Genomic DNA, 11,136 nt, shown 5'->3' on the forward strand with positions numbered 1-11,136 from the left:
GGTGGGGTTGATCAAACCTCCAAGAAAGATGAGGCTCGTCAGTAAACACATAACAATATGACGTAATAGCATTCAAGTTGAGGCAATTTTGCTCAAATTTTGCTGACTATTTTCTGCTTCAACGTTAACGGCCAGAGCTAGTACTGATAAAAGTTGGGCTGTTTCACCACTATATAATGTCCTCCCACCTCCCATACATCTCTTCCCACTCATCGTATCTCTTATTTCACACCTATGGACACCGTGATGCCGTCTCAGAGTCAGACGCATGACACCACTGTCCTCGTATATAATCTTCACTGCAGCAGGTATACATATGCAACGGTCGTGATTTTATTCTGCTAATGTTATTATTTTTCGCAGTTGTGTGAGCACAATCAATCAAGTGCTCTTCTCTCTGTCACCCCCTCCAACGAGGGTAGACATATCCATCATCCACCAGTCAGTGACAGTCTGGCATGCCATTACCATACTCAGACACACCATACATGCCATCCTCGAAGACGCTGGGTTTGATGTATCTGACCCAGCTTCTGAGCGAAGGCTTTCACGACAAATGAGTTTGAGTACTACGCTTTCTGGAAAACGTCAAAAGCATATACAACAATGTTCGTCGTGTCAGGAGGTAACCGCTACGGCACTCCAGGACATAGTTCCACCGCCCTTGCGGGGTAATGCCGGCAACCTAACTTCCAACAGTGTTTCTCCAACGGATCGCTCTACGATGGTGGGGTCAGAGAAGGACCCAGAATTAAGTCCAAGATCCTTGCATAAGGTTGGCGTTGATGATGTGCCCCATCTCGTCACATTGTCCGTAGGTGGCATGACATGCTCCGCATGCCCAAGTACTATTACCGAAATGGTCTCGCAACTCCCTGGGATCTCCGAAGTAGTCGTTAGCCTGCTTAATCATTCCGCCACGGTGGTTGTTGCTCGAAAGGACCTTGTTGGTTCTGTGACCGAAACGATCGATGCCTGTGGTTACGAAGTCGACGTCGTCAAGGCCGAGCCACTCATCCCATTAACATCAGAGAGTGCGACGGGTCCTCGGACTTTATCCCTTCGTATTGATGGAATGTATTGCCAGTGCGTCATTTTGCATTGTTGTCACATCCAGTCTTATTGATATCTGTTAATCAGAAACTGTCCAGCAAAGATTATGACTGCCTTACGAAGGCTCCAGCCAGACGTTGCCGTTATCAAATCGTTATCAAACCAATTGGACCCTATAATGCAAGTATCATACAAGCCATCGCCTCCGGACTTCACCATCCGCTCCATCATCTCGTCCATCGTGTCCGTGGAGCCGACATCATACTCTGTATCGATTCATTGTCCACCTACGCTCGAAGAGCTCACACGCAGCATGCAGCAGCGCGAGAAACGAGCATTGCTTCTGCGCCTGTTTTTCACATTTATCATGGCGATACCCACGTTCATCATCGGCGTAGTTTACATGAGTCTCGTTCCCAGTCCCACGAAGCAATACCTAATGGAGCCCATGTGGAAGGGAAATGCGTCCCGGATTGAGTGGGCACTATTCTTTCTCGCAACCCCAGTGTACTTTTATGGTGCCGATTTATTTCATCGTCGGAGTATCAAAGAAATCAGATCTTTATGGAGGAAAGGGAGCACGTCTCCCATCATCAAGCGTTTTACTAGATTTGGGAGTATGAACCTTCTGGTATGTGCCGTGTTATCCGCGATGTCACAAGGGGATGACATGTTTAAATAGGTTTCTACCGGAGTATCTGTGGCCTACTTTTCGTCGATCGCGCTTCTCATTCTTGCCGCCACACAGCTACCTGCGAGTAGCGGTACAGCACAAGATACCACATATTTCGACGCTGTCGTGTTCTTGACCCTATTTTTACTTCTTGGTGAGTGGGGCCCATGTGTTGCATATCTTACATGATATCATGTAAATTATCAGGGCGTTACCTCGACGCATATAGTAAAGCGAGGACTGCTGACGCAATCACTGCACTCAGCTTGCTTCGCCCCTCCGAAGCTCTTCTACTGACCATTAACTCTGCTTCTGCTTCTACTACCCCCGCAATCGTTCCCCGCAATGATCTTGAAAAATGTGACGTGTCATTTGATAACGGTAGCTTTATTGCATCTCCTGGATTCAGGTTCGAAAGGGTGCCTGTTGACCTGTTAGAGGTTGGCGATGTGGTACGTGTGCAAAATGGTGCCACGCCACCATCAGATGGCACAATCGTGTCCGGTGCGGAGACGTCCTTTGACGAAAGCTCTTTAACGGGCGAGGCTAGACTCGTCAAGAAGAATGCTGGGGACAAGGTTCTTCTTGGAACAATCAACAAGTCTAGGGCAGTGGACGTTCGAGTGGACGCTATTGGTGGTGTCACAATGTTAGCCGATTAATTTTGATGGTGCAAATATTGTATTGACCTAGTTCTATAGGCTGGACCAGATTGTGCAGATTGTCCGTGAAGGCCAGACTCGGAGGGCACCGATTGAGCATATTGTAGACCACATTACCGGCGTTTTTGTCCCGATCATCACTTTATTGGCGATCGTTACTTGGTTGATATGGCTTGCTTTGGGTGTTAGCGGTGGTATCTCTAGGAGTTATTTAGATACAAGTCAAGGCGGATGGTGTGAGTTTCTTCTGGGTGATTCACTGAACTTTGTACTAACATCAACTCTGTAGTCGTCTGGTCTCTCGAGTTTGCAATCGCAGTATTCGTCGTGGCGTGCCCTTGCGGCATTGGCCTGGCAGCACCTACCGCTCTTCTTGTGGGATCCGGCCTTGCAGCCAAACATGGAATCTTGGCCCGCGGAGGTGGCGAGGCTTTCCAAGACATGGCGCAACTTGATGTCGTTGTGTTCGATAAGACCGGAACACTCACCGAAGGTGGCGAGCCCCGAGTGTCTGATGCCGAGATCCTGCTTTCGTCGGTGCCTGAGAAGACGCTTCTCGGAATTGCCGCGGAGTTAGAATCTGCATCATCTCACCCGCTCGCGAATGCAATTAGGCAGTATGCGGGGGAGCATGGTGCCGTGTCTGTTGTTGGCAATGCGTTCGATGAAATTGCTGGTAAAGGCGTCAAAGCGGATTTCGAAGAAATGCGGCGCAAGGCGATAGTAGGAAACGAAGCCCTGATGCAAGACCACGATGTCCTGCTCTCTCCAGACGTTCTCCAAGTGCTCGATAGGTGGAAATCTGAGGCGAAGAGTATCGTCCTCCTCGCTGTTACGGTCGCAGACTTCGACAATGAATTCGTCGTTGCAGCTATATTCGCTGTGTCGGATCCCATCAGGAGGGAAGCTACTGGTGTTATACGTCATTTGCAGGAGCAGGGCATTGGGACATGGATGCTGTCAGGGGACAACGAGACGACGGCAAAAGCAGTTGCAAAATCTGTGGGCATTCCTGAAATAAACGTCATCGCTGGTGTCCTGCCCCAACAAAAAGTCTGGTCTTGATATTTGAATCCCCGTCACGCAATCTGACTTCTCCCGCAGGCCGAAAAGATCGAGTGGCTGCAGCACAATGGCACCAGACGTCCGTCTTCGCGGTGGCAGCGTATGTTGCCTAGGTCAACGTCAAATCAACGATGTATCGTCGCAATGGTTGGGGATGGTATCAATGACGCACCCGTGAGTCCGCTCTACAGGTTTCTGTATATTGTACTCACTGGTTCAGGCGCTAGCAGTCAGTGACATAGGAATAGCCATCGGATCTGGAAGTGAGTTCGAGCGTTTGTTCAACGGCACACATACTGACATACTTCAGGCGACGTCGCAATATCTAGTGCTTCATTCATTCTTGTATCATCAAATCTCAAAAGTCTAGTCACTTTGAGCAATCTTTCGACAAAAGTGTTCAATCGCGTTAAAATTAACTTTGTACGCTCTCCAATCCCATTGCAGCCTACTCGTCACTGATATAGTCGGTAGCTGTGGGCAATTATGTACAATATGATTGCGGTCCCCATCGCTGCTGGCGTGGTATATCCTGCTGGACACGTGCGTCTAGCTCCCGTATGGGCATCATTGGCCATGGCATTATCGTGAACAGCCTGACCATGGGGTGCAAACCACGTATTGATCGGTTGCACTAGCTCTATATCTGTAGTTTGCTCATCGCTTGCACTTAGATTGTACAGGGAGCCGAAGATACAGCTTTGAAAAGTTCAAATTCTTTCGGCAACGTTGTAGTCAATCTGTTCATCCGATCTGTATCATTCATGCATTCATGTCATTACTGTACTCCTAGCATATTTTATGAATACACTCTCTTACGCCCATGATCACAATCTCTGCGTTGCAAGAACCTCCCTATCCTTCTTCAAACGATAAAATTCCGAAAATGAGAGTCGTATGCCAAGGAACCGGCAATCCAAATCTGGATGCGACTGCAAAGCCTGCACGATAGTTTGCATGCGCTCGCTGAATGCAGTGCTATATTCCCTGAGGAGTTTACGTATCTGAGAAAGCGACTGGGTGTGAGCGAGCGAGGTGGGTGCAGTGTACACCCCGCGGGCGGCATCCCGCGCTTGGTCTAACCGAGCTGACTCAGCTAGGGCGTAATTATAGAAATTATCCTGTGGTAATTTTTGTTAGGAAGGAAACACGTGAATGAGGATAAAGAAATGCTTACAATTGCCTCGCGGAACTGAAGGATCGTCGAAAATACTTCCCGAATTTGAGTCAACAAGCTCTCCTGGCATGACGGTAAGCGCGCGCGCGACAAACTTACTTGCGAGCCAAACTTACCTCTCTCCCTGCCTTGGAGCTGATCAACAATACCTTCTTGACCATACAATCAAGATACGATTGATGAGCGTCGATCATAGCGTCAAGATCACCCTCCCGTCTCGCAAAGAATTCCATAAGAGCCTTCCACGAGCACTCGATGACCTCGAGCTGTGTGTACGCTTGCATCTGACGAATAAAATGGATCATTTCTGAAGTCGTGATCCGGATCTGGTGCCAGTCATACTCCAGTTCTATATTGTGCGTCAGCGCCGCAGCTACAGTCTATGACAGGAATAAAACATCGCAGCATGGTCAACTCACCTTCCAACCGCCCTCTGACTCGTCCAGCACCCGCAACCCTCATCCAGCCACTGCTCAACGCGCCTTCAACGCGCTTCATTGCCCACAGATGTGCGAAGACCCGCTTGTACTTCTCCAGAGACCCGGGGTCTAGGAGGGTATCGAGCGGCGCGTCGACCTTGTATTCGAGCGCGAAGACGTCCCACCCGAGCTCGCCGTGCGTGTACTCCAGCATGCGAGCGTCGAGGCGGCGAAGAACATCCGGTGGGTCGTTTTGTGCGCTTGAAGTACGGATGGCTGTCTCGAGTGTTGCTGTGAGGTTGTGTCGGTATAGGGTGTTGGCAGGTCGGGCGAGAGAGGGCCTGTGCGCCCGTTAGCATGAGTGAAATGATAGCATGAATTACGTACCCAAGCGATTCCATGAGTTGCTCAGCAAAGTCACCGTAGCCAAGGAGGAGGTAGTGCTTGAGCGCGGAGAGGTGATCAAGGAGGCGGAATTTCTCAGTGAAGACTTCAAACAAGCGAGCAGAGGCGGTGTTGTATGCACTGTCGATGCTGCGTTCCAGTCCTGCGATATCGCTGTACTTGAGAACTATGGGAAAATATAAGTATCAACATAAAAGTGAGTGGAAGTGCAGAACTCACTTCCGCCCGTATTGCTCATCTTCTCTCTCGTTGCTACCCAATCCGAGTCGTGACAACTGTATCTGATAAAATTCAAGCTCTTGCCCGTCGAAAAGATCTTTCTTCCAAAGTTTTCGCCCACAAACATCGGGAGCATCTCTTTTCTAAAGCGATACTTCGCCTCCCATACGCGGAGACCGCCTCCACCATCGCCTCTGTCTGCGCTAACAGAATCCTCGCCGAATGCGTCGATGCCCCCTGCAAGACTCGAGGGATGCAGTCCTTGAAGATGCGCAAGTGATGGGTCGACTGAAACGAAGAATTCAGAGTGGGGATCGTAGAGCTCGCCGGAGAAGAGCCATTTGTGCAGTGTATTGAAGAAGGGAGTGGATACCTGAAATTGAATTAGCATGAAGCAGTCTGCTAACTGACACAAATAAAGATGTTGCACCTCTTCCAAAAGTTGGTCAGTAAATTTTCTGACGAATGGGTCTCCGTTGTCGGTGTATGAATGAATGAGGTTAACGAGTGCCCCACCCTGTGCGTCATGTGCACCCTCAACACAGACGCTCATCATGCGCATGCGGAGACGCCATTCTGTTATCCAGACGTCAAGGCGTTTAAGGGTGAGGCCGGTCTCCTCTCCTACAGCATCCGATTGTGCGCCTGGAGCTGAGTTGGATGTGTTGCCCATCTGAGACTCTAGAACGGCGATGAGTCGGTAGTATTCGGTAAGCAGCGTCTGGAGGTGATGGCAAAGGCTTTGCTCGATCATACCGACGGATGGCCGATCTTGTGTGTTGACGAACGCAGCTATGCGCGCGTAGAGATGACCTACCTCGGAAAGGCGATGAACGAGGGATTTAGTTGAGGGAGGGATGATATATTTCTGTGAATAAGATGAGCACGATATGACATTCATTTAAAATTGCTTACAGAATCTTCGACAAAAACGAGTTTGGGCTGGGCGCCATTGTCTGAGAGCGACAAGTGTACATATTTTCCTGAAATTCCCTGTAAGAGATATAACGTGTCGCGAAGAAGTAAGTGTTCGGGGAGATGGCGTCGTCCTTCATTAGCACTTGAGCGTTCCGTCCCACAGAGGGTGTCAAAGGAATGCATACCAGTACGGGCGCGATATTCACGTAATATCTCTGCTTTCGAATTGCCTTTTGGCTGTGGTGAGCGCGGAAGATGAGTAGGACTAGTGGTACGAATTGTGGATGGACGAAGCGGGGCCTGGAGAGACGCGAGGAATGGACTTGAGGTTGGCTGGCGTGAGGAGGATGCGAGAGAATAGAGAAAGAGGAGGGATTCGTGTTTGCGAGAGAGAATAGGCTACGCAGAGATAAGACGCGTGACCAACACGATCGGTACACTCACTTGGTCTAGTAATCGCGAGAGGAGATTAGTGAACTTGAGCGATGCATTGCTCGGAGATTCAGATTGTAACACTGCAAAAGAATACGGTCACAATTAGGAATACGCGATCTTTGGGTGATGCATACAATGCCTTTTTATCTGTGCCGCTAAATGACCAGTGTCATTCTCGTGTGCGGTGCCAATATTACTAGAGAGCAGGTAAGTGACATTTGCCACAAGCTGGACTAGGGCATTGTTACCTTGCGAGGATATCCTTGCAATGTGCTATTAGTTCTTCTTTGAGACGTGTATTAGACTGAGTCTGGGGGACAAAGGACGTGACAAGGCTCTCGATTGACGCGCTCACATCGCGCATCGCGGTATACAGTTTTAGATCACGCGGGTATGTTAGAAGTACATGGCCAATTGCTTACAAAGCGAGCAACCTGGATTCAACGTTCAACTTGAACTTTGTCATGTCCCTTCAGAAGTCGGGTTTCTCGCATCATCGCGTTCGAGCAGTGTGATTAACGGTTAAGGGATGTATGATCACGGGCAGTGGGCGCTCCTGACAATCACACATTTCCAATCCGATTATATACGCACAAGGCTTAGCTTAACCTCAACCAGGGACATACGCAGAGAGTAAGTATACGATACCGACGTTTGCACACTGGTAAATAATTTTTCGAGGATGCTGCATGCAGACTCGGATTTGCCCTCTGTGTTTTCCTTATTGTGTTGCAGTATACTCCTGCAATTCCCGTACTCTCACTCTGGTCGTCAATCGTGTCCTTCTAAAAAGTGCGCGACAAGATTCCTCTACACCGGTGAGGTCCTATTCATGCGGGTCGAGAAATCTGAGTTCCAATTTTTCTTCATCGCATTGGCGCGTGCTGGCCTAGAATCACAAAGCATACCGTGTGGATTTATTTTGGTGTAGACCAATCGGTCCATTGAATACGCTGATCACGGAGGCCGAACAATTGGAGATCTGGATCGTTGACACGCGTGCCAGTCCTATCTTTGATAAATCGGCAGTGATACGCAAAGTATGACCTTAATTGCCATGATGCAGACGCCGATCAAGCAGCGGCCAGTTGAACGGCCTGCATTGGATTGACGTATCGGGGGCTATGCAGAGATCGAGGGTGTAAATGGAGCAGAGAGGCCAGCACGAGACTTCTAGTGAGTTCCATTATATCACTCGGGTGCTGGTCTGTGTTGGTAATGGTCAATAAAGCGAAGGTTATGAAGGTTCTAGGGGTCGGACTGCGAGCGAATGCACTGATCATCTCCGAAGATAAAATGATGGTTTGGTTAGTGCCTTACATAACAAACTATCTCGTGTCTGAGTGTACGTATGTAGGAAACTTGTCAATATTAGCCTTCAAGCTATGATGGCCAGGCGTCAGACCAGGGATACAACCTTCAAAGAGCTTCAAGTCGACGCTGATTGCCTGGGCTTCATATTTGGTCTTAAGGTGCCAACGTTAACAAACTAGGCGAAACTGCGGACTTAGTTGGAAGAAATTTTGACTCGTTCGAAGCGCTACGAGATGACACGCGCTGACTGGCGCCGATCATGGAGCGTAATATGGGGCGACTCGAACGATCGTTTGTAAGTAGACATCCCAAAGTCCTCGGGTGAAATCTTACCTGTCGGTAACGTGACCAGCGGCCTGCAGGAATAAAGCGTAATAGCAATACCTGCCTGGTCAGGATGTTATCTGCTATTTTTAAGGAGTCTGTCCCCTGAATTGTCTTCGGTCGTCTTCCCTGCTTACCAGTGCAACACTTGTACATGTCGGACTCTCCTCTAGGAACCGTCTCCTCTGCTCATGCACCACACCAAGATGGCACGAATTATCTTCATCCTCAACTCACATGTAGCGAAGGCGGGGCTGCCGAAGCCTTGGATAAGCCAAATGATGAGGTGTATGATTGGGAACACGACACAGCGAACCCCAGGAATTGGCCTCTCGCAAAGAAATGGATAACCACTACAGTCGTCAGTTCTTCCATTAGCGAATTCAGTTCACTAGGGCTCATGTCGGTGTCGTGTCAGGTCTCGCTGTACACACTTGTCACACCGTTAGCAAGCGCTATCATGGCACCTGGTTTGCCTGACTTGGCCATAAAATTTGGCATAACCAATCCAACAATCTTAGCGTTGACTCTGAGTATCTTCGTTCTATCGTATGCCATTGGTCTATTATTCGCGGCACCCTTATCGGAAGTATATGGTCGTGTGTGGGTGCGTGGTGCTCTTCCTACATCTGATCGAAGAGACCATTTGCCTGAATGAGTTCAAGGTGCTCCACCTAGGAAACTTCTTCTTTCTCGCGTTTAATCTCGGCTGCGCTTTGTCGGCCAATACCATGTCCTTGATCGTGTTCCGGTTTCTAGGTACTTATGGAATTGTTGGAGCTGCAACTTTTGCTCACTCTCTACGAAGCTGGATTGGCGGGGAGTGCGCCTATAGCATGCGGCTCAGGTGTCATCAGCGATCTCTTTTTGGAACACGAGCGCGCCTCAGCTATGGCACTATACAGCATTGGACCTATGCTTGGCGAGTCTTTCCCTGTTTTACGGTGCATGACATTGACTGAAGTTCACTCATAGGCCCCGCTATTGGTCCTGTTATAGGGGGTTTCATCGCAGAGTCGGTCGGTGTACAGTATGTTTTCTATGTCATCGCTGCGATCTCTGGTATTGCCGCAATACTTGGCATCCCTCTCATGAGAGAAACATATGTACCAGTCATCAGGTTTCGTCTTAACGCCATGACACTAGATCCCGAAAAGACATCTGTTGGGCATCCTGTCCTGGCCGCACATCATATGGACAAGTGGGTTTACTTATGGGTTAATCTCAAGCGACCGGTCATTTTACTGACCAGGAGTTTCATATGCTTCATCTTGAGCTTGTATATGGCTTTGTAAGTCTAATTTGATGTCGCGCAGCTCACTGACTCTGTCATCTATTTAGGATGTACGGTCAGTACTACATTAAGTTATATCGGATACGGACTGAGATCGTACGTTAGGTATCTACTTCTTGTTATTTACTACTTTCCCCGGTAAGATCATACCTGGTCAGCATTCAGGCACCATTATTAACAATTTTTACCTTAGACCTCTTTGCAAACGTGTACCACTTCAGCATTGGAATCGGAGGTCTGACATATATCGGAGTTGGTTTTGGATTCGTAGTTGCTACCGTGTTTGGCGCCAAACTTTCCGACAAGATCTACATATACGTATGTCTTCCTTCTACCTTGAACGTGTCAGCTCAATTGCTAGCTTCTATATTTAGCTTACTGCAAAAAATGGAGGGAGGGGTCGACCAGAGATGCGTGTGCCTGCTCTGATATTCGGGTCGTTTTTTGTCCCAGTGGGACTGCTGTGAGATTGACCCCTTTGTTCCTGCTCCCAGTCTGACATGTATTAGTTGGTATGGCTGGTCTGCCCAAGCCAAGGCACACTTTATGATGCCCATCATTGGCACCTCTATCTTTGGATTCGGAATATTGACATGTTTGTGGGTGTGCCTCCGTGGTTTGGCACTGTTCACGTTTGACCCTCTCTAAAGCCTCCCTATTCAACTATATCTCGTGGATACATTTACATACGCTGCAAGCGCTACTGCAGCCGCTTCTGTCAGTTTTCCATACTTGACGTCGCTTGCGTTCACTGAATACGTCAGCATCAGGCCTTCCGTTCACTCCTTGGGTTCGCATTCCCTTTATTTGGACAACAGATGTTTGCGACGCTCGATTATGGCGGAGGCAATACGCTTCTTGCAGGCTTTGCCATCATCATTGGTATACCCTTCCCCGTGTGGATATATTTCGCCGGCGAAGGTATCCGCACGAAGAGTTCCTTGGCTCGTTGATCTGTTTCAAGTTGTCCTTCCAACCAAAGTCTCTTCATGATCATGGGAGTATGATGATTACGCCAATAGCCTGTAGAGATAAGGAAAGGTTACAGAGCTACGAAAGATAAATATTCAGGAGGCATGAATTAGCTGGCCTCATCATGAGCCGTGGCGTAGTCGTGTCTAGTAGTACAAAGAATTTAAGAAACAACTTTAAGCGCTCATTACATCAGCTATCCTTTT

General features: G+C 48.6%; 3 protein-coding genes across 3 annotated transcripts; 2 read left to right on the forward strand and 1 right to left on the reverse strand.

Moving 5' to 3' along the window:
- The first annotated feature begins 116 nt into the window (after positions 1–116).
- F5147DRAFT_757213 (heavy metal translocatin) lies at positions 117–4,217 on the forward strand. Its single transcript, XM_041440370.1, has 12 exons — positions 117–308; positions 364–1,086; positions 1,141–1,684; positions 1,736–1,880; positions 1,934–2,375; positions 2,428–2,624; positions 2,678–3,441; positions 3,493–3,627; positions 3,674–3,716; positions 3,764–3,876; positions 3,928–4,040; positions 4,092–4,217. The coding sequence occupies exons 1-12, from the start codon at positions 235–237 to the stop codon at positions 4,156–4,158; spliced, it is 3,360 nt and encodes a 1,119-aa protein (XP_041298871.1). The 5' UTR covers positions 117–234; the 3' UTR covers positions 4,159–4,217.
- On the reverse strand, positions 4,218–7,429 carry F5147DRAFT_666681 (gamma-tubulin complex, component 3). The gene is made up of 12 exons (XM_041435181.1): positions 7,275–7,429; positions 7,161–7,222; positions 7,036–7,106; positions 6,777–6,990; positions 6,589–6,722; positions 6,104–6,541; positions 5,674–6,046; positions 5,437–5,620; positions 5,050–5,390; positions 4,747–4,979; positions 4,631–4,693; positions 4,218–4,574 (listed from the first exon to the last, which is right to left on the reverse strand). Exons 1-12 carry the CDS (start codon positions 7,388–7,390, stop codon positions 4,281–4,283), a joined length of 2,523 nt encoding a protein of 840 aa, XP_041298872.1. The 5' UTR covers positions 7,391–7,429; the 3' UTR covers positions 4,218–4,280.
- A 1,389-nt stretch (positions 7,430–8,818) lies between these two features.
- Positions 8,819–11,135, forward strand: F5147DRAFT_800982 (multidrug resistance protein 4; the record flags this gene model as incomplete). Its single annotated transcript, XM_041443275.1, has 12 exons — positions 8,819–9,025; positions 9,083–9,271; positions 9,330–9,423; positions 9,473–9,590; positions 9,629–9,955; positions 10,006–10,013; positions 10,064–10,096; positions 10,152–10,276; positions 10,333–10,421; positions 10,468–10,557; positions 10,609–10,675; positions 10,729–11,135. 12 exons carry the CDS (start codon positions 8,819–8,821, stop codon positions 10,909–10,911), a joined length of 1,530 nt encoding a protein of 509 aa, XP_041298873.1. The 3' UTR covers positions 10,912–11,135.
- Between the last annotated feature and the right edge of the window lies 1 nt (position 11,136).

Source organism: Suillus discolor (genome assembly GCF_016758755.1).
Source record: "Suillus discolor strain FC423 chromosome Unknown F5147scaffold_3, whole genome shotgun sequence".
NCBI lineage: Eukaryota > Fungi > Basidiomycota > Agaricomycetes > Boletales > Suillaceae > Suillus > Suillus discolor.

Coding starts and splice junctions, on each gene's coding strand:
- F5147DRAFT_757213 (XM_041440370.1), top strand. CDS start 235: ATGGACACCGTGATGCCGTCTCAGAGTCAGACGCATGACACCACTGTC. Junction 2,625..2,677: donor TACAAGTCAAGGCGGATGGT/GTGAGTTTCTTC, acceptor TCAACTCTGTAG/TCGTCTGGTCTCTCGAGTTT. Junction 3,442..3,492: donor GTGTCCTGCCCCAACAAAAA/GTCTGGTCTTGA, acceptor CTTCTCCCGCAG/GCCGAAAAGATCGAGTGGCT.
- F5147DRAFT_666681 (XM_041435181.1), bottom strand. CDS start 7,390: ATGCGCGATGTGAGCGCGTCAATCGAGAGCCTTGTCACGTCCTTTGTC. Junction 6,047..6,103: donor CTGACCAACTTTTGGAAGAG/GTGCAACATCTT, acceptor ATTCAATTTCAG/GTATCCACTCCCTTCTTCAA. Junction 4,694..4,746: donor GCTCCAAGGCAGGGAGAGAG/GTAAGTTTGGCT, acceptor CCGTCATGCCAG/GAGAGCTTGTTGACTCAAAT.